At 39.3% G+C, this 23,310-nt stretch overlaps 2 protein-coding genes across 2 annotated transcripts in view; one reads left to right on the top strand and one right to left on the bottom strand.

The window, feature by feature from the left end:
• itga11a (integrin, alpha 11a) overlaps positions 1-12,438 on the top strand; it is a 55,457-nt gene extending 43,019 nt beyond the window's left edge. The window contains exons 22-30 of the mRNA XM_078272573.1: positions 3,470-3,546; positions 3,826-3,909; positions 4,195-4,285; positions 4,945-5,058; positions 5,759-5,842; positions 5,944-6,054; positions 6,248-6,343; positions 7,393-7,506; positions 9,886-12,438. Of these exons, the coding sequence (XP_078128699.1) occupies positions 3,470-3,546; positions 3,826-3,909; positions 4,195-4,285; positions 4,945-5,058; positions 5,759-5,842; positions 5,944-6,054; positions 6,248-6,343; positions 7,393-7,506; positions 9,886-9,963 (849 nt within the window). The 3' untranslated portion in view covers positions 9,964-12,438. The remainder of the gene's footprint in view (positions 1-3,469; positions 3,547-3,825; positions 3,910-4,194; positions 4,286-4,944; positions 5,059-5,758; positions 5,843-5,943; positions 6,055-6,247; positions 6,344-7,392; positions 7,507-9,885) is intronic.
• Positions 12,439-21,369: 8,931 nt separating this feature from the next.
• On the bottom strand, positions 21,370-22,515 carry rxfp3.3a2 (relaxin family peptide receptor 3.3a2). The gene has a single exon (XM_078272119.1). It carries the CDS (start codon positions 22,513-22,515, stop codon positions 21,370-21,372), a length of 1,146 nt encoding a protein of 381 aa, XP_078128245.1.
• Between the last annotated feature and the right edge of the window lie 795 nt (positions 22,516-23,310).

Here is a 23,310-nt window from a genome sequence, read left to right as displayed (position 1 = left end):
GTTTATACAGTAAATGTTTGAGTTTGTAAAGAAAAATGCTACAGCCTAATATTCCTTTTTCTTCACTTTCTGTAAAGGTATAACACAAACGTGATCAATTTTGGTCATGTTTTGATTTGGAATTGAATGTGCAGTGTTCCCAATGCACTGATATTATGGAATTAAAAGCTATTCTAAGGATTTTGAGCATTATTCACTTTTTTTAAACACACTGCTATTATTCTGAACACAACTGTAAATACAATAAATTATTTAATTTAAAGCAAAGCACCAGGGAGGGCATACGTGCGAATCAGCCACCCTCAGCATCAGGCACCAGTGTCAAGGATTTGATGTGATCCAGAAAGGCTTCCAGATTTTGAAAAAGGTTTTTAGAGAGCCCTTCATACAGTATCTTACTTTCTCCAGCGTGATACAGAAAGGTGCCTAACCAGCAAACTAGTGGAAGTCAAGACATTTTGCAGTGTGCCAGAGAGAGTAAATGAGTGATTTTAAATACTGGTCATTCTTCCAAACTGGTAAAGTGTTTACTGTTTTTTAACTAGGGATTTTTCATGTGATAAAAGTCATGCTTCTTCTGGAGCTTTTTGTCTATATCCCACGGCCTTCTTCAGTGAATGAAACTTGCTCAGGTGTCGTCCCATGACATTACTCATAAGATCAAGAATGAACCTCCACATTTTTCATATGTTTATAATTCAGTTAGAAAAAGGACACATTGTCACTGGCACATACATCACACAACATCTTGGTGTAACTGACAACCGACAGTGTGGAGTTTGGAGATTTTTATGGAACACAAGCCAAAACATACTGTATGTGGGTCCTGTTGCTCGCACAGTTGTCTAAAAGTGACTTTGTATGTTTTCGAAAGCATCGTCTTAATGGTTAAAGTATCTGTACCTTAATCTGACATAAAAATCAGTCAAGCAATACCTTCTTCCTCTATACACCATTACAAATTTAAATAAGCTCCCCCTTCGGTTGTTATAACATTATTTTCAGGATACATCTTAGCAACAGGGTAAACTGGACAGAAGAACTTTCTTCCTTGGCCATTAAGGACATTTTCCCTCCACTTTAGCCTGGTGCACCAGGTGAGACTGAGTGAAAGATGCTGAGAGTGTTCTTTCTCATCTGTTACTGATTCTCACATTAAATTCTGCCTTTCCACATGCTTGTAATGTCAACAATATTTATGAGACTATTGCACTTTCCAGTGTATTTTACAGCATCGCATCAAGTTTTATTTTTAAGAGGGTGATGTTTGAATTAACTTTGCTAGGGATGACACTGATGGTACATCGCACAGTGCAATAAAAAGCTGTTAAAAAAGTGAGCAGATTATACCTAAGCCGTCTTTCCCATTGATGTCTGAACAATAGTCTTTCAGGCTGATACAGCATATGCTGATAAATACTGTAGGAATGAAGTAATGAAGGTGACTGAAAGAGTTGATGAAATGTCCTAACCACGTCATTATCACAAACAATAGTCATCTCCGGGGCAACGAACATATCACTACATTTCCAACTCCCCAACAACTGAACCAAGAGGACTCCGGTCACCGTTTAAAACTCACTGAGTGATTTATACCCACTCATTCAGCCTGAACAGCATCCAGAGCCACAAGGCTGATCTGCTCTGGTCGGGAGCCTTTTAAAAATGTGGCACAGAGTTAAAACGAGGCTGATTGTACAACGGGGGTTCTGCCAAGCCTGCCCAAACCGCTGTTTAGAGAGTAGGAACCTCAGGGCAAGCTTTTTAAAGTAGCCAGTTATCACTCTTGTTTTGACTTTTCTGGTTGCTTTTGACCTGTGTAGAACTAGGATGTACTATAAAATTTACTACTGCTGCATCAAAGTGAAGTCTAAGATCATACTTTTTTTTATGTCTCGTGGGCACTAGTCATTGTTAATAGTTTAATGATTGACAGTGAATGTGGCTTAGGGAAGTGCGTGGACTGCATCAACCCAGAGAAGGAAGGAGAGGTCAATGCTCTGAATTTCCATGTTTAACTATGCTGCCGCACGAACATCCTTTAGCCACGGACAATCATGTCTTCCAAACCCATACCACTCGCATGCATGTGAGTGTCTGTGCATTCTTATTTGTGTGTGTGTGTGTGTGTGTGTGTGTGTGTGTGTGTGTGTGTGTGTGTGTGTGTGTGTGTGTGTGTGTGTGTGTGTGTGTGTGTGTGTGTGTGTTTTCATCTAAATTTCTTCGGAATGACCATCAACATAGGATCATCCAATTATTTTGAAAAAAGGACTGGGCAACAAGATGAACCTTTCTGTTCTAGGACATTCATATCAAAGACAAAAACAAGAGATCATTTTCCACTAATAGGATAAGATTATATAAAAATAGGCTGTGGTGGGAGAAGTTTCCAGATTCCTTACTTAAGTAGAGTATACATACAACAGTGTTCTTCATTAGAAGAAAAAGTATTGCATTCACATTCCTATTGAAGTAAAAGTACATAGGTATTATCAGCAAATTTCAAAAGTAAAAGTACCTGTTCTTTGTTACTTCTCCGAGCCGCAAATGATTTTAGTAAGGGGTCACAGACTGAAAAGAACCAGTCAAATAGTTTTAATGTGAAATCTTTAACTAAAAAGTATCTACTAACTCTAGCTGTCAGATACATGCAGTGGCGTAAAATATTTGCCTTTGAAATGTAATGGACTAAAAGTATGAAGAAGCAGGAAATCGAAATACTAAAGTGAAGTACAAGTACCTCAAAACCGTACTCAAGCACGGTACTAGAGCAAATGTACTTTCCACCACTGAAACTAGATCATCATGTTTGTATGTATATGTACTATATCTGTGGTCTGTCAAGGATGAGTCAGTCTATATGGAGGAGGATAGCTACAGTAAACCTTGTTATGCATTCCTCTTTGGTCAGACGGAGGATTTCATTACGGCATAGAGGACTATAAACAATGCTCAGCTCGGCTCTGTCTGCTGCCAGTCAATCCTCCTCTCCTCTTCTTTCCTGGTTCTCCCTTCTGTTTTTCTTTGTCTAATGGTTTCCATTTTCTCACAAACCCATGATCTCTTCTGTTTCTATCTGTCTCCTGCCTTCTCTTTTCTTCTGCCTTTGGGCTCTGTGTGTGTGTGTGTGTGTGTGTGTGTGTGTGTGTGTGTGTGTGTGTGTGTGTGTGTGTGTGTGTGTGTGTGTGTGTGTGTGTGAGTGTGTGTGTGCGTGTTTTTTTAGCAGCACCAACTGTGCTGCCTGGGGTCAAAGCCCGGGACTTACAGCAGGTTATTGCAGGCTTATGCCTTAATCCATAATGCAGAGCCTTTACTGTTGGGGACGGTGTATTATATACAGTAGCATACAGTATGGAGTCAAAAGAAGCTTCTGACATGTGCGCTTAGTGTTTTTTTGTTGTTAAAATGTAATGATGATAAACTGTTAAAACTGTCTAAACTGTGTTTTCTCCTCTGTATCATTTCAAAGGTATCATTTCGTCTGGAGTTTGAGTTCAGTCACACTGTCTTCCTAGAGCATGTCAGGGTTGTCCTGGAGGCCAGAAGGTGTGAACCCTTATCTGTATTTTATAACAATTGACATCTAAATGCAAGCCTGTCCTTAACTGTCCTTGGTGTCTTTACTGATGCTAATGCGCCACGAAGACATGCAAACAATACCAACCAAGCATTACTTCGACCCTACATACCATGTGGCGAGGTCATGATAAGATAAAAAGCCGCAATTGCAATTGATCTACAAGGATAAATATTTGAACTGGTGTGTCCCGCTGTAACATCATTGCTCAAGTTCTTTAAATATTTTTTGTCTCGTTCTCTTAACAGCGATGGCGAGGAAATGAGCACAGCTGATAATTTCAATGAAATCTATTACTCACTGAAATATGAGGCTGACCTTCTCTTCACTAGGTTTGTCAATTTCTCAACGTCTTACCAAACAATGCATGTTGCTGAAGCTCTTGAGTTGATTTTGGAAGCAATGAACTTGGAAGTGCAAGTAACTGGAGCAAAGTGGTATTATTCAGCATTTTCCAGATGCCATCGAATCAGTGTGGGAAAATAAGTTGCAGATACTGTAGCTGGAATTGTTATCATTTATTTGACTTCATGACATATGCTTTAAAGCCCAGATAAATGGACAATAATAGATTACTCACATTTTTACTTGTTCTTGTTTATTCTGTACTTCAAAAGGGATTCAAATCCGACTCGATATGAGATCAAATCAGATCTGGCACTGGAGGAGCCTGGAGTTATCGGTCCTCCTTTCAACTTCACTTTCCAGGTGAGAAGCAGTTAGCCAGTCCCTCTAGAAAAACGTGATTATGCGATCGCATAATTCAATGCATAATCACCAAGTGTGCATATTTAGTCCGCTTTTTTTCAAATACGCCGCACTTTCCGCGCAAAATATGCGGGGCTTGCATGATTTCATAATCCCCGCATTTTTGTTGCAAAAAAGTCACATATATCTTGGCAGAAAGTTGAAAAATGTTGCGTTTACTTCACACAAGAGCAACCATTTTCCCCTGTTGCCATGGGAACATTATGAAGTGACGTAATTACGCGACGTGAACATCATCGAAAAGCTGCAAACCCCGCGATGAAGCTATGATGAGACCGCAGTTTTTGCAAGTTCACGCTAATTTTTGCAAGTTCCCACATTCCTGTTCCCGCGGAAAAAATTGCATAAATATCCAGCATATTCCATCACATTTATTAAGAAAACGTGCCGCATAATCACGGATTTTTGCACGCAACAATCACAAAAAAACTCCGCATTTTTCTGGAAGGACTGGTTAGCATCACTTAAATTTACTGTACAGGAAAACACTGCTTGGAAATCCGTTTATTCATTAGCTATTCCCGTTTTTCCTTTAGAGGGTTGCAGGGGAGCTGGAGCTTAAAAATAATTTACACAAATTACTCCTTATTGTCTCTTAGATCCAGAACCTTGGCTACTTTCCAGTAAAGGATCTGCAGCTGAATATTGAGATCCCAGAAATGACAAAAAATGGGAACCAACTTCTGCAGATATCTGACGTCTATATTGACCAGGTGAGTGTGGAGCCTCAAAGTTTGACTGATTTTAAAGTGAGAATATGTAACTTTTGAAAAAATAATAGCACACTCTTCTTCTTAAAAATTACAAGTTTAATTTATAATTGATAAAACTGCTCAGTGAAATAGTTGCCAAGCTATGATTGGACAATCACAGCACAGTTCGGGGGAGGGGTTTAATTAGTTTGCTGAGTTCCTCTTTGCTTGTGCAACTATTAGATTATGTTTAAGCACCTATTATATACATATGTAGTGTATGTAGTGGGGTGCTACTGCTATTTAAAGAGCTAGTACAGAAATAGTTTGAACTCCGCACAACTAATCGTTTATTTACAAACTTCGTTATTTAGGGCCTACCTAAAGGAATATTTCAACAGTTTTAGAAATATGCAAAGTAAGACATCTTTAGAAGTGCTGGTAGTTTTTTTTTATTTATTTTTTTTTAACTTTGGACAAAGTCAGGCTGTTCCCTCTACTACCAGTCTTTATGCTAAGCTAGGCTAACAACGTCCTGACTTAATCTCTGTACTTACCATAAAGACATGTGATTGGTGTTGATTTTCTCATATCTCCCAAGATGTTAAACTTTCTTAAATTACAGGGCCATATTAATTCTTGGTTAATATTTCACTCTTTCTCTGCATACATAAGGTTGTCACATACTAACAGGTATTTTCACTCTCATGTCACACCTCAGACAGATGGTACGCGCTGTTTACCACCTCAGCATGTGGCACAGAGCAGGGCGTCACCTGAGGACCTTTCACGCTTCTCTCGCTTGGTAAAGTACAAGCCAACCAAACTCATTCCCAAATAATCTTTTTATTTCCAACTTGGTAACCTTTTATCATCTTATGGCTGATGTCTGGTTTCCTCAAACAGAACCGGTCCAATACCCTAACTCTGCCGATCCAATGCACCGTCACTGTGGCCTCCTACAGAGAAATTGCAGTTAGAATCACAGGAGCACTACGAATAGATACCTTACACACAGTGAGTATTAAAAAAAAAAGCATGCATTCATAAAGTTAAAAATCCCCAGCTTCTTAATAACACACAAGCATGACAGTGCTCTAGTCATCTTGCTGTTATTCTGCTTTGACTCTGTAGTGATGACAGCTTTGTAATCTTTCAGCTTTGTGATGTGTTTGTGAGAACTGGCAGCATGTTTTGATTTCCTCTCCAGCTGAAGTTTAAAATCCTGGAACTGGGAACCAGTGCATCAGTGGAGCTCCCCTCCTCCAGCCCCATGTTTTTACATGAAGAAAGGCCTGTCAGACATGTGAGTCAACAACAAGTAATGCTGTAAACTGCCTCTGTCCTGGGTTTGACCCAACTCAAATCTGAATTCATAATAGCATCATCTTTTTAACAGATTTAGCCTCTCTCTGATATCTATCATATCCATGTGTGAATACAGTGTTTTGTGCTTAGGGAGATCAGTCTTTAAAATGTATTGAGACTTAGAATGGTCTGAAAGTATAAAAATAGTATAGTATCTTTAACGCTAAACAAGAACATATTTTGCTGCAGTGACAACCTTATTGAAATATATAAGTGGTTTCTGCTACAGTTGAGCATGGCACTGGATAACTGAAACTGTGAAGAATCAGACACCAATGGTTGGTATTGGAGCTCATGTGTTGTGTGGTGCTTAGGGACCGAAAGGACCAGCGGCACAACATGTAAAAGTCTGGACTCATACACTAATCTTTGCTGCCATCTATTGGCCAGTACAAATAGTCATACACTTTCTCTTTATTAGGCTTTTCTGAGCCAATGCATACTGATGTCTTTTTCGCCGACGTAAGCTCTAAATGTATTATTAGTGTAAAAAGGGAAATGGATTTTTGTGATAAACCTGGTTCTAATCTGTGCTGCAAGTCTTCCTTTATAAATAATATATACATTAAGAAAGAAGGTTTTCAGTCCTGTTTCAGGACAATTTATGAAAAATGTTCATTGTTAATTCTACATATGTACACATCTTTGTAAAATATCCACGATTTTCCATGGGCTGAATATAATTACAGTAACAAATGTCTGGATTTATAATTTAATATTATCATCATCATCTCTGGATGCATTATCACTGCCTGTGAATGTCACAGAATGCTTCATCTTTAGTGTTTCATCACCCACTATCATACATTTACACCTGGGTACTTTATGTAAAGGTCTAAACATTATTTTTTTCATTTTTGTATAAGATGAACAAATAAACTCTGCATTATAACATGATAACCTTAGCTGACTGAGTTCAGTGTTTATCTAAAAAAAAGAAATGAGAAATTGTATTCTGATTCATATGTCGGCTTATCTCGCCCACAGATAATATTGGAGATCAGAAAGGAGGGAGATTACAGAATCCCTAACTGGATTATCATTGGAAGCACGCTGGGAGGACTCTTATTGTTAGCCCTGCTCATTCTCGCTCTATGGAAAGTAAGTCAATGATATCATGCACATTATTAGTCAAGATATTGAATTTTTCAACTTTGTTGAGACTAGCAAAGATCAGGTGTGCCTCAGTACTGCTGCTGTTTTTAATCTAAAGTAGGTAGTAGTTTATTATTCTACTACCAAACTAATTTTGCTTTTCTGAAGTTATCTGAAGTATTTATATGCCCTATTTAAACATAAACTGTAGTCACAGCAGTATTTTGGTTTAGGGTTATGCTACCACCCTCTGGTAGATATAAAATAACAATCAGAGATAGACTAACACTGAAAGCAATATTATTAATTGACAGACTATCACAGAATTTCAGTTTAAAATTGTGTTTATATAGTTAAGGACAGTTAGTAGTTGTGCCTCGTATCTTGAAAAGAGAAGTTTAGCTGCATTATTATCCAATGTACACTACCGGTCAAAAGTTTGGGGTCACTTAGAAATTTCCATTCCACTCCATTATAGACAGAATATCAGCTGAGATCAGTTGCATTGTTTTTTTAATCAGGGCATCAGTTTTCAGATGACATTATGTGCTGACATAATTGCAAAAGGGTTCTCCAATGTTTTCTCAGTTAGCCTTTTAAAATGATATCAGATTAGTAAACAGATTGTGCCTTTGGAACATTGGATGAATGGTTGCCGATAATGGGCAATGTAGATATTGCATTAAAGATCAGCCACTTCTTTCTACAACAGTCGAGAACCCTTTTGCAATTATGTAAGCACATAATGTAATCTGAAAACTGCTGCCCTGATTAAAAAAACAATGCAACTGATCTCAGCTGCTATTCGATCTGTAATGGAGTGGAATGGAAATTTCTAAGTGACCGCAAACTTTTGACCAGTAGCGTATAGCCCTTAGAGAAAGAGAAAAATACAATACATAAAACAGTTAAACCACGTGAGTTCCCTTCATGTTCATGTTTTCTAGTTGAAGAAATATTGGCATAGCTATAATGTACTGTATGTAGAAAGAACCTCATTTTGTAGCAAAAGGTCTAACAGTCAATAAAGGCAGCCTCACATTCATGGTCAACACAAGAGCCATTGACTGAAACACACAATCTATCTCCGGGCGACCATGGATCATAAATATCATGCTTTTCTCTGGGGCAACAAGTGCTTTGGGTTAGAATTGTTCATGTTCACAAGACGCTATTGGCCTCTTTACACTGAGAAATGACAAATATACATTCAGACAGCAGGTCCTTTTACCTTTTTAAGGGAAAGCAAGGAATGTTTGAACATTGAACAAACTGAAAGGCCGTGCACACTCATGGTAAACCCACACAGGTGATTTTACTTATTTTTGCTTATTATTGATTATTAATATTAAGTAATATTATTGATTTTAGGACTGCGTCGGTGTCTGCAGTTTGATTAACATCTCTCTGGCTTGTTGCAGCTGTTTGGGCTTGACAAATGACACCTGTATCTCCACACAATTTGAGCACAGGTCTAATCAGTTAGAGCACCTGAAAACACCTGTGTGGCTCTGCAGGGTCATAAATTAAACAAAAGAGCATTTGAGAAAAATAATCAATCAAATGTACAGCTGTAAATGATATAAAAGCACAGCTTTGTATTTGTGACAAAGAAACCTTAATTTAGCTTTTCAACCACCTCATGGATCTTCATCACATGTAAATGGCGTAGTTGTCATCATATGAACTAAGTGTGAAACATTGGTCATCTAATAACACCTGAGCCAGTTCCATTCACTGATTGAAGACTGTGAGATGCAGTTGAAAGCTCAGAAAAAGCTGCTAAATAGACCTTAGTCTCGCTTTGCCTGACCTTCCTCCACAGCGCTGCGGAGGAGGGTCTGGCTAGTCCACACAGCATTCTGCAAAGGGAGAAAAACGTGCTCTGGTTTATTGGCATTTCTTTAAACCAATCACAATCGTCTTGGGCGGTACTAAGCGCCCGACAGAGCCATAGTGCCACTGCAAAATAGCCTCGGGAAGGAACTTGTTTTGGTGGAACGTGTACATTCAAAGACTGCTTTAGTCGTGCAAAAAAAAAAAAGAATAATACTCAGGATTGGACAGATAGTCTAGCTAGCTGTCTGGATTTACCCTGCAGAGTTCTGAGGAGCAGTTAACCATAGTCCTCATTAATCCACCAGAGTTTAAAATTACAACACAAAGAAAGCGGAAGGTAACAAACATCCGGCTGAAAAGAGAGTGATCCGGCAGCAACGGAGCAATCCCGGAAGTGGAACGCCGTGGATATAGACTAAATGGACCTTAACTTCAGATGATTATCCCACATACTGATCCCTTGGGCACGAATGAACTTTCATGCACAGTCTTGTTAGGCTGTACCTCTTGTCTTATTTCTCTCTGTTTCACTGCTCTCCCTCCCAGCTCGGCTTCTTCCGGAGGCAGAAGCGGAGAGACAAGGACGAGCAGGAGGCAAACGGGAAAGTGGCCGAAGAACGGTAACGCAGGCTGAGGGCCCCCAGCAGACAACTTTTCCACAGGGGACCCGACACTCAGGGACCAACCCACCTCCCCCCTGCTCCTCAACACCAAAGTGGCGCCACATAGACAGCTCCGCATGACCGCTGAAGCAAAGCTTGTTCAGTGCACTGGATCTGTCCCACGCAACAACCCCTGACCCCCATGAGTCAGCACTGTCACACTCACTTAGCATCCCTGCACTGTTGCGGCATTAGGGCCTTCTTTGTCTATGTATTCACTGCCCTCCTTGTCGAACCTTCACAGATCTTTGAGCTCTCATTTTCCTAGCTTCAGACTGGAGCTCTGGTGCTTTTTCCGGTCGTTAAAAAAAAGAGAATAGAGCGAGCTTTGATCGATCTGTCCCAAGAATTTCAGGCCACAATTTGCCCTTGAGGCAAGCGTTAGCCAATCACTCTTTTGTCTCTTCCTGATGTGTATTTATTTAACTCTTATGGTAAATTTTGAAATACATGAAAAACCTCAAGGGTGACTTGCCACCCAAAAGCTACCGCAAATGTAAAGTTACTATACTGTATATTGAATTCGATGTTTAAAAGATTTTATCTGCAACATGTTCAGCTCACTTGCATAATAATTTATGAAGAAACAAAACTTAACTAAAGTCGCCAGAGTACAAAGATTCATGATGTTTAACCTACAGAGACGTTTACAGAGTTTCTTGATCTTTTTCTACAGAGGAGAATCTTCTAAACCTGCATCCGGTCTTAAGAGTTCACTGCTTCTCTTTTACAGTTTTTTCCGATCACTATGACAACTTTTTCAATACTTTTAACAACTTTCCTAAACTCTTAACACAGTTAGCACAACATCCGTCTGTGTAGGCTATACATTTAACACATTTCTTGTTGCTTTGACACAAAATGCATACAGTTAACACACATTTTAAATGCTTGAACTTCTTTTACACACAAGCTCCACCAAGACCAAAACAATGGCTTTTTACTGACCAATTTACAAATGCTTTCACATTGTATGTCAGAACAGATAACAACATGTTCTAAACCTAACATATAGGCTAAAGTCAAAGTGAACAGCTGTTCATATTGTAAATTGAAACACAAATATATCCCCTGGATTTTGTGTGGAAAAGGAACAATGAAGATGAACACAAAGAAAGTAAGAAAAATTGCTGCACGAGTGAGAGGAAGACGAGTACCAGGACAATTCTGTCTCTGTCTTCTTTTTTTCATACAGTAAACCGTACATTCTATAAAGCTACTCTGAGATGGGTCATTCATTTCTTGTATTGAATTTCTGCAGCAAAAGAAACTAAGTGCATGCATGAAGTAAACCCAACAAAACAAAAATGTAGAGAGGCTTCAAGAGAAACTGCAGTGTAAAACACAATCTATGATCAATACAACATACTATTGTCTATTGTATAAGGGCAGACCTGACACATAAAATAATGCAGTTTCTGTAATTCCATCTGATGTTAGTGTTTTGTATGACATTGTTCTATGATTGACTAAATGTTCGTGTTGGAAGAGAACATGTGTTAGTGTTTTGGAAGAATTATTTGATTTTGAGACATGTTTATTGTTTTAGTGGACATAGTGTATTGTGTTAGTGAATTATTGTATTTTGAAAATTAGTGTAAGAGTTTAGTTTACAATGTGTGATTTTGAGCATGAAATTAACTGTTTTGTCAATTGTGTGTTGTAGGTGTGTGGGTGCGTTAAGAGTTTAGGAAAGTTGTTAAAAGTATTGAAAAAATTGTCATAGCAATCGGAAAAAAATGTAATATTTTTATCCTGGAAAAAATTAAACATTTGATGCACTTTTACTTTGTACAAAATTAACTTGAATTTTGTAAATAGTCAAGTACCTTTTTTATACCCTTTCAAATATTATAATGGGTTTCATTATTTTCCACATGGTTTATGGCATTACTTTGTAACTAAGGCAACAAGGCTTTGTGTTATTGAACCTGTTACGATACGTTGCATGCCTTTTAACATGCACTGCATCAGAGCAAAAGGATGTGCATAAAATACTCCAGGCAACATGGATTTCAACAAGTCATTCTCGTGAAGAACTGTAACTAAATGATGCCATAAAGAAGAGTCTAGTAAATGCACATTGCTTACAGTATGTCAGCACCTTCCTGGTGTTACCAACGAATGTCAGTTTGTCCTGTTTGATGAGGTGTGAAGATATGCCTACAAATTAAACATTGTATATGTCTATCAATCAATTAATCAATCAACATTTATTTACAACAACCACCAGGTATCCAAAGTGCTTTTACATGAAGTAAAAGGATTAAAACATAACATACAGTAAAATCAGAAAGGAATAAAACATGCAGTAAAATCAGACAAAGAATACATAAAAGCAGGAAGAAAAGAAAGTTTTGAGGTTCAATTTTAAACGAGCTACATCTGTTATAGTGCAGATGTCAGGAGGAAACTTCTTTCAAAGTCTCGGTGCTGCAACTGCAAATGCGTGATCACCCCACAGTTTGAACCTTAACCTTGGGACTTCTAAAACCAGTTGATTGGATGACCGCAAGCAATGACCTGTTGTTTTCGGGAAGGGTTCAAATCACAGACAGATACACCAGAGCCAGGCCATTAATGGCCTTAAAAACAAACAATAAAATCTTAAAATCGATTCTAAAACGCCAGTGGAGAGTGTAGAGAACGGGGATAATGTGTGCGCACCTGGAGGTCATCGGTAAAAATCGAGCAGCAGCATTTTGCACAAGTTGAAGGCCGGAAATAGAAGTTTGATTGAGCCCAACATAAAGTATATTACAGTAAACCAGCCTTGAACTAATAAAGACGTGAATTGCCTTCTCTACATCACGCCTGTGTAAGAAGGGCAAGATTTTGGCCAGAAGACGGAGCTGGAAAAAGCTAATTTTAACAACATTATTAATCTGTTTGTCGAATTTCATGGTACTGTCAAAAAATCAACCCCAGATTTTTAACAGCTGGCCTAACGTACAAACCACCCAACTTTGAGCCAGGCACGTTTAACATGCAGAATTACCAAAAGAATATACACTCAGTTTTATCCTCATTCAAATGAGCAAAGTTTTAAGACAGCCACAGCTTAATATCATTAATACAGTTAAGCAGAGAATTAAGCATGTCACTGTCATTTGGCTTCATGGGCAGATACATTTGCAAATCATCTGCGTAACAATGAAACGATTGACACGGTTGTGCCGGCCTATAATTGCCCCTAAAGGCAACATATATAAAGAAAAGACGATGGGGCCAAGAGTGGTTCCCTGTGGTACCCCAGAGGAGAGAGGAGCAGGTGATGAGGAGAGGTCACCGATCATTACAGAGAAGCTCCTGTTGGCCAAATAAGAGCTAAACCATTCAATGAATGTGTTTTTATTAAACATCCGAGCAGTTTCAACTGCAGAAAGGAAGGCCTGGAGAACCAAGAGCGTTGTTTAATAAAGTCCTCTAAATTAATCTGATAGACAGAGAGGGCGTATTTTCAGAATCCCCAAGGACCAAATCAAAACAAAGTTGGCAGCCTGTCAGCTTTATTGATCGGATGCAGTCATAACTTGGGAAATGGTTTAAAAATCCTTTAGTGGACAATTTTTTTTTTTTCATCCAATTGGTTTTTCTAAGTTAGAACAGTCTTTGCTGGTCACCGAAATACCTTCAGAAAACTGTAAAGTTTAACTATCTTTTAGAGAAACCAATAGTTAAAAGCACAAACTGGGGCCAACATTAGGTGGGAACTGTGAAAACTAAAATAAGTCTTACCTCTGACCTGAATTCTCGCCTGATACTAGCTAGTGCAAAAATATAAGATCTCATCTGAATAAAAATATTTTAGCAAATGTTCAACATTTGGGAAAATACGCTCACTCGCTTTCTTACGAGGGATAAGAAGATTGATCGATAGGCCCCACTGGAGAGTGGTATCGATCTTCTCATCTCTGCCAGAAAGTGAATAAGCGCACTCACAAGACTTACAAGAGATAGATTAAAAAAGAATGTCAAAACCAAAGTAGCAGGGGCTGAGATATCCTGACTGCTGGTTCTTAGTATGGGTCAATCTACAGTCCAAAAACACCAGATCCTACATTTCTAATCAACCAATGAATTCGCTGAACATCCCTGCCTCAGGTCCTTGAAACTCCAAGTCCCCAGTTTGCAACACCGGCTATTTTCTCCGACTTCAAAAAGGTCTTTACAGGATGATTACACTGACCTTTATGTGTACAATCTGTGGATTGCCCCTTTACAGTTTTTTACGATCGCTATGGCACTTTTTTCAATACTTTTAACAACTTTCCTAAACTCTTAACACAGTTAGCACAACATCCGTCTGTGTAGGCTATACAATTAACACATTTCTTGTTGCTTTGACACAAAATGCATACAGTTAACACACATTTTAAATGCTTGAACGTTTTTTACACACAAGCTCCACCAAGACCAAAACAATGGCTTTTTACTGACCAATTTACAAATGCTTTCACACTCTATGTCAGAACAGATAACAACATGTTCTCAACCTAACTTAAAGGCTAAAGTCAAAGTGAGCAGCTGTTCATATCGTAAATTGAAACACAAATATATCCCCTGCATTTTATACATGCATTTATTGAGAAACAGCTGATTGAAGTTATGCAAATAGATCAATCACGGCTGATTCCCTTCTAGGAAACACACCACTCAGGTGTTGAGGTTCTTTTAATCGCATGATCATATGGTACTACAGTAAAAGAGGACCTATTTTAACAATATACTGTAGATGAACACAGAAAATAAGAAAAATGCCTTCACGAGGGAGAGGAAGAGGAGTACCAGGACAATTCTGTCTATCTCCTTTTTTTCATAAACCGTACATTCTATAAAGCTACTCTGAGATGGGTCATTCATTTTTTGTATTGAATCTCTGTAGCAAAAGAAACAAAACGGTGGCTGGGTTGGCTCAGTGGGTAGAGCAGGCGCACATATACTTGGAGGTTTATGCCTTGACGCAAATCCGACTTGTGACTATTTCCTGCATGTCTTCCCCCTCTCTCGCTGCCCTTTCTCAACTAGCGGTCCTGTCAAATAAAGGAGGAAAAGCCCAAAAAATAATCTTTAAAAAAAAAAAAATATGCATGCATTTACTAAACCCAACAAAACAAAAATGTAGAGAGGCTTCAAGAGAAACTGCAGTGCAAAACACAATCTATGATCGATACAATATACTATTGTCTATTGTATAAGGGCAGACCTGACACATAAAATAATGCAGTTTCTGTAATTCCATGGGATGTTAGTGTTTTGTATGACATTGTTCTATGATTGACTAAATGTTCCTGTTGGGAGAGAACATGTGTTAGTGTTTTGGAAGAATTATTTGACTTAGACACATGATTGCATTGTTTTGGTGGACATAGTGTATTGTGTTAGTGAATTATTGTATTCTGAAAATCAGTGTTGGAGTTTAGTTTACAATGTGTGATTTTGCCAATTGTGTGTTGTAGGTGTGTTGGTGCGTTAAGAGTTTAGGAAAGTTGTTAAAAGTATTGAAAAAATTGTCATAGCGATCGTGAAAAACTGTAACAAGAAAATAATGATTTCTGTAATGCTCTTTATCCACCAGTAAGGGTTTACCCTATGATATCTCTGCAGCCATGGAGAAATCAATAGACAGTTTGATTAGACTTTATTCACTGTTTAGTTAGCAAGTAAACAAAATGGATCACGATGATATTTGTGATTTTAAATATAAATATCTGTAAACTGCATTAACTTTATGGTTATCTTTGAAACATTTTTTATTGAAAACGTTTTTGAAGACTGACTTTTCCTGATGCATGTCAACAGCATCAGAAGAGATGCATTCCAATTTTAAGGTTTTGTTGTATGATGTGTAGCTAAATATAACATGTGGCTTAAAGCAATGTTTTTAGTGAAGAAATAAACTGACAGGTTTGCCACACAGGTACTTTAATTATTTAAACCTTAAGCATTGTTTCCAGCATCACAAAGAATAATTTGCCTTCAAGCACAAATGTGAATTTTTTTTTTTTTATCTGCAGTGTTTTAAATTACATCTAAAAAAAAATCTATGAAGGCAATGGTGTTGTTTGGTTGAGTGAAACTGAATCATTTATTTTCAGGTATGCAGGTTTGATTCAGTCAGCATACAAATGCTGACCATCTGCCACTGACAGTGCTACGATGAAAACATATTGATCCCTGAGGGGGAAATTAGATTGTTGCAGCTGCATATGTAAAACGATTCAGCAAGATAAAAATGAAAAGCAGCCATACAAACAGAATAGAATGTTAGCTATACATCCATGCATACAAAACACAGTCAATTAATCTAAAGAAATTTGAGGTTATGTAAACATGCTGCAGAGCATGTTACAGTATAGACTGAGGGGTGAAAAAATAAAAAGGCCACCAGCTGTATGTGGTGGGGCTCCAGCCTGCAGAATGTTTTGCTAGCATGTAGGGCAGCATATATGGCAATGCATAGCATCTTCTCAATTTTAAAGGGGGCACTTTATCAGGTTTTCTTCACTGGAAGGGCAACCTGGCAAGAGGGCACTGCATCAAGTTTTCTCAACTGGAAGGGCATCCTAGAAAAAAGGTTTAAGGTGCCTTTATTTAGATTTCTAAGCTGACACTTAGAAACAAAATTTGTCCTATTCATTTACCCCTTCCAATACATAGTAGCAGTTTCAATGGAAGGGCACAGAACCCTTAAAGGGCACCTTATCATGTTTTATCTACCATAGGGGCATCCAAGAGGGTACTTTTGAAGCGTTTATTGGCGGGCACCAAGTGGGGCGGGATTAGAGATTTCTTCTCATTTGTCTGCACAGTGACCATGGCCAAAGCAAAATGAAACCTTTGGGAAATATTAAAAGGAGACTCAGGATACAAAACCTGCTGTGCACTGATTATATGTCAGCTTGAACTATTTGCTGAAGTACAGTAATGAAAATTCCCTCGATGTTTAATTTGATGAAGGTTATACATGTGCGTGTATATGAAATAAGTGAGCACACTCTTCAAACTCTTCAAATGTTGAAATTAAACATCTCAGCATAATCCTCCTGGTGTAGCCTACATAAATCAAATTAATCTATTGCCAAAGCAAACAATTTTTTTTTACCATAACTGAAATATTCACACCTCTCAGCTGAAGTATATTTATGATTATATTTTTTACTATATATATATATATATATTAGGGGTGGTACGGTTCACAAAATCCACGTTTCAGTTCGTATCACGGTTTTAGGGACACGGTTTTCAGTTCTGTACGGTTCTTGTTATTTTTTCTTTTAATCTTTAACACTCCAGAAATATACTTCAGCATATGATATATAGCTAAAATTAGCATATTGAATGCATGTTGCACAATACATGCACACAGTGGCAGTTCTATCTATTGTTTTATTTCCGCTGTCATCATAGGTAACATGGAATCCAAGACCTATACACACCAGACTATATACGATGCTAGCACATCCTCCAACTCCGGGCAGCCTTCCTCATCTCTCCCACTTACCATTTCTGCATGTGACGTGACCTGCAGCAGCAGCACTGCACACTCCACGTGAGGAGCGATCGGCTCGGCCTATTTCTCGCTTAAAATGTTTTCAGAAACACTTTTCGGTGAACTATTTATGTAAAATACGAGCTCGTATTCAGAACGAGACGCCATTAGACTCTGTTTTGAAATTCGGGAGCAGCAAGACCCACGTGACGCGTTCGTCCAATCAGCTGCCATGTGTTGCGTTCGTCACGCTCATCCCCTTGTCGTTTCCAGTAAGTTTTTTAACATAGGTGTTGAAAGTTGGTACTACAGCAGTAAGTGGTTAGTGCACATTAACAAGAACGAACCGTGCGACGCACACACGCTCCGAACCGAGACAAGCGAACCGAGCGGTTCAGATGTTTTTTCATGAACCGTACCACCCCTAAAATATATATATATATATATATATATATATATATATATACTACTCACAAAAAGTTAGGGATATCTGGCTTTCGGGTGAAATTCATGGAAAATGTAAAAAGTTCAAGCTACAGTGGTATAATATGAAAGTAGGGTATTTAAGTAGAAGCATGCAATGGTGATTTCCTCATCTCAAAAAAATTATTGAAACAAAAGCCAACAACAGTGGTGGGTATACCACAACAAAAAATGTCAATGTCTCAATAATTTGTCACGTGCCCTTGAGCATCAATTACAGCTTGACAACGACGTCTCATGCTGTCCAGAAGTCGAGTTATTGTCTGCTGAGGCATGGCATCCCACTCTTCTTGAAGGGCAAGATGCTAATGCTAATGCTAATTATGCTAATGATGCAACCTCAATGAGCTGGAGCATTGTCATCCATGAAGAAGAAATTAGACCTGTGTTGTTCATGCAGGTGCACAATGACTGGATTAATTATGTTATTCAGGTAGTATGGGATTGTCACTGTACAATTCAGAAAGTGTAGGGCAGTTCTATATTGACTAGACACACCTGCCCACACTGTAACACCACCACCAACAAAGGGTCGTCTGGTGACAACAGTGGCTGATGCATAGCGCTCTCCTTGACGTCTCCAATATCATTGGCGGCCATCATTTCTGCTCAACGTGAATCGACTTTCATCAGAGCAGCACTGAGGCCCACTGGTCCCTCGTCCAGCAAGACGATGACGCCTGTGCCTTGGTGGTGTGGTCAGGTACCCTTGCAGGTCGTCTGGCACGCAGACCACGCTGATGTAAACGGTTTTGAATGGTCAGACTTGACACTTGGGTGCCTCTCACCTCCCTTAAATGTGCCTGGAGTTGAGTGGCATTCATCATTCTGCAGGGCACTGTTCACAATGAAGCGGTCATCAGTGTGGGATGTGGCCAATGGGCGTCCACTTCTATGCCTTTCTGTGACTCTTCCAGTCTCTCTCTATCTCTGTTGCAACCTGCTGATGACACTCTGTGACACTCTAAGCTCAGTGGCCACTTCCGTCTGAGAACCTCCTGTTTAAAGCCTCGCAATGGCAAGGTACTGTTGATCAATTGTTAGGTGTCGTCTTGGTCTCATGATGTCAAAATGTGAACAGCATGATGAGGAGGACTGTTTAAATACCAATTTTAATTGAACCAGGAAATGTAATAGTCGATTCAAGGATCAAACACCTGTTGTAAATTTTGCCGTTAAGCTCCTTGTTAGAGAACAGCAAGTTGTGCAGAAAGTACTGAAACATTGAACTGTTGGACATGTGCATTCAAAAGTTTAGAGAAGGTCACATTAAGTTAAGTAATCATTAAGTAGTGTATATCATATTTGTATTATTATATATGGAAATGTAGATAATTATCCTTTTACAACTACTTTCCTTGTATATCAGGTAACTTCCTGCACTGTGTACAGAATATATTGTCTTATTTCTGCTTAAAGTAATGTATTTTTTATTGATAAAGCTCTCCTGATATTGAGCCAAAAACATAACGTACTAAAGTACTGTCTAAATGCATCACTATTGAATGATGTGAGAGAGAGCTCTAAGGATAGAGTGCATCGTATGCTGTGCAGATTGTGCATTGTGATCCTTTAAGAAACTTTGGGATTTGGGGTTATTTAAATAACATTGACTTGATTTAAGAGAGTACATAGACCAACAATATGAACTGGTGTTTATAGTACTTACAGATTCCCAACACATGTTGCTTTAGGGAAAGGTCTGCGGTTTGGACACGTGATCATCACTGTACACCACAGGCCACACAAACAATGAGGCCTTAGGACACAAGGAAAGACAGACAGGGACAGACACTCATTAGCACACAAAGATGGCAGCAGACTCAGCTGCCTGCAGCCAGGAGACCGCCTCAGCTCCGGGCTCTCCTGCTATGTGTTTGTTCAATAACCTGTAGAGGACCTGCACCGTTGCCGAATGCCAAGTGACAGCTGGACCCTCTGCAGCCACTGTTAACCTCTCCCCTGGTTTACCTGAAACAGCCCATGTGTGTGACTTGAGCTAGTGCTGAATATGAATTAAGCATTAATAATAGTACAGGCTGCATATGATGAAAAAGAGTTTGGAGCTGCTGTATTTCATCAACAAGTCCAACACTGCATAAATATATATATATTATATATATATAGCATATAGAATTTATTATCTGAATTTGCTGTCATCTTGTAGGTGTGACATATTCTCCCGCTTTTTTGTGCACTCACTGCTCAAGCGTCAAACTAAACAATGCATGCATGACACTTCTCCAAGAGAAAAGTTTTATTTTATTGTTGAAAGCCAAAGGAAAGACCTTTAGGAATGCACCTGTTAAATCTGACAGGATGAAAAAATTTCCACATTTATATTCATTAATGATGTGACAGAAACATTGAGTGTAAAAAAATAATATGAATGAGAAAATATACAATAGGCTGCAGTATATATACACTATTTTTTTTACATTAGTGGTTGCACACAGCTTAGAATTATGAGGTTTGACCATCACATTTTTTATGTACACTATACAGAATATAGGCTAACTATACATGTCCATTAGAGAATTGACGGTGCCTCAGAATGGATTAGAAATTAAGTGAAATCTATGGCCACTTGAAATTAACCACTTACTAGACCTACTTCAGATGGAAAAGGCAGTTGATCTACAGACAGGCTTGAAAACATTGCAGCCTTGTGATTCTGTTTCGACCTCAGAATCCATTGTAGGTCCTTCATAATATAATCCCATGTTTGTTTTACCGGGAGTCCCGTTATTCCGCCATGTCTCCGCTTCGATTCCGCCCTGCAGACGTTTGTCCAACCCACTCTCCCCGTCTCTCTGGTGCCATGTTTATTGTCACTCTTCACTGCCAAGTAAAGGCAAACATTTCATAACAGTAATATCACAATGAGCGAACAAGAAAAGCTGCATGCAGCTGCAATTTAAAGGAGAGGAAGAAAAGAAAAAATGTAAGAGATATGCTTGGCTTTTGATTTTTATAATTAGTATTAATTCTTTTTTTTTTTGGATTGTATTTTTCCTTGGCAATAGCTTTATACGTAAGCCACTCTATTAAATGCAGGTTGACCTCTCTTGTTTCTGTGTTGGGTGGAGATGGTGTGTTTGAGTCAGATTGGAATAGTCACACTGTGTGTCATCTGTTGTATGACAGATGTGTTTATTGTAAAATAAAAATTGCAAGTCATAAAAAAAGAAATGCACACCCGTGTATTCATGAGTGGAATCAACAAGTGATCTTGTGACAGTTGTAGAGATGAAATACTTTACACTTGTCATAGTTCATGTCATACAGTATGATGATTCTAGCGGACGTATTACGCACGAGTCATGACAGTTACAGGTGGACAAGCAGGGTAAAGCAAGCAGCTGCATGGGGTCTTTATTTTACAAGACTGAGTTATCGGGTGTATGGCATCATTTTGGAGCTTGGTAAGCCTTTACGGTCTATGATGGACAGCGTGTACTCTGCATTGTCCATAATCTGGAGAGGCACGACTTCCTGGGATTCTCCCTGCGTAAAAGAGCGCGTCGCGCAGACCTTCTTGGAGGAAGGAGTGGAGATTCTCCAAATCAAACCGCTGAGATGCTTCCTAATCTCTGGCCTCATCAGGCAGTAAAGGACCGGGTTCAAGCAGCTGTTAACGTGCGCCAAGCACACAGTGACCGGGAACACATACGTGTGCACCATGTAATATGACTTATCCCAGTCGACTGCGTTAAATTTGACCAAGACACCCCAGAAGGTGATGGCATGATTTGGCATCCAGCAGAAGAAGAAAGACAAAACCACTATAGCGACAGATTTGGTGACTCTAGACCTCCGTTTAGGGTTGCTGCTGTCCATGCTCCTCCGTTTTACGAAGCGCAGGAGCATAAGATAGTTAACACAGACTATGAGCATAGGGATGATGAAGGCTATCAATATTTTCTGGATGTGATAGAGGGCGAGCCAGTCGTATCCATCAGGAAACTTGAGGAGGCAGAGTTTTTCACCAGCGATCACAGTCACGGTGGAGAAGACAGTTGTCGGAGCTGTGGCCACTGTTGCCGCCACCCACAGCACCGCGCACATCCACATTACGCACCGTGACCTCCTGTACGCTGTTTTCTTCAGGGCCGAGGCGACAGATAGGTAACGGGTCACACTCATGGCAGTGAGAAAAAACACGCTGGCGTACATGTTCATCACGGTGACCGAGAGGATGATTTTGCACATGGCGTCTCCAAACGGCCAGCTGAAGTCCAGCGCGGTGTCCACGGCCCAGAAGGGCAGAGTGAGCACGAACTGGAAGTCTGTCACTGCCAAGTTGATGATGAAAACATTGATGGTGGACTTCTTTCGACCTTGTCGTACCCTCATGAGGAAAAACACGAGCAGATTTCCCACCAAACCCACCGCGCAAACTACAGAGTACACCACGGAGATGAGTATCCTAAGCATGGGAGTGCTGTCCGCGCTCACATCGATGTCTTCGAAACTAAATTTCTCATCGCCAGGTGAACTTAGGTTCAGTGCTCTGCTGTAGTTAAATATGAAATCCATCTTTAAAGTTATGGACCTGGCGTTCTGCTGCGCGCACAGGCTAAACAGAAACACAACACAGACGCCCCACGCGAAAGCGTCTCAACTCTTAATCCCCATTCCATCGAGAGGAGGCTGCTTTTATACAGGTGTTTCGCTCATCTGCTGAGCCACGATTGGTGGCAAGACACGTCACAAGACGTGACAGAGAAGCAGACAATTACAGTGATAGAAACGAGGGTAAAGCACCTCAAATCCAGCAGCAATTGGTCTCCAGTGACAGCACGTCAGCTCATTAGGCCTGTGCAATGCGTAAAATGCACTGTCCGAAGGATAAATGACATTATTTCACCAAGAAAATGAAACTAAATTACCAATTAACACTTCACATAACATATAACATTAAACCCTCCTCCATCTTTGTAGCCTAAGCAACACCAATATCTGTATGTGTTTTAAAGGCACCAGTTCTCCATTAAAATGATTGCATTTTTATAATAAATAGCATTAGAGTAGTGTATCATTATACCATCAGGGTTGATGTACAGATTCTAAAACATGTGCAGTATTATCCCTGGATCAGTGGTCCGTAGAATTATCCATTATCCCGCTAGAGGGGGCGCTAAGCTCAACGAGACGAAGACTAACAAAGTAAAACGATTTTCATTACAGATTGTATTCCACTGAAGTGTAAGACATTGTATTTACACAACTTCAAAGTTGCTCTCAGGCCGTTTCCTTCACCACTTTATGGAGGTTTTGTAATTTTGCACAGACTGAAGCCTCTGATCTCTCATCATTTCTCTGAGTCCAAGT

This window comes from Sander vitreus, chromosome 1 (genome assembly GCF_031162955.1).
Source record: "Sander vitreus isolate 19-12246 chromosome 1, sanVit1, whole genome shotgun sequence".
Classification (NCBI taxonomy): Eukaryota; Metazoa; Chordata; class Actinopteri; order Perciformes; family Percidae; genus Sander; species Sander vitreus.
Note: the sequence above shows the minus strand (reverse complement) of the source record. Positions and strands in the feature narration are given on the sequence as shown.

Coding starts and splice junctions, on each gene's coding strand:
- rxfp3.3a2 (XM_078272119.1), bottom strand. CDS start 22,515: ATGGATTTCATATTTAACTACAGCAGAGCACTGAACCTAAGTTCACCT.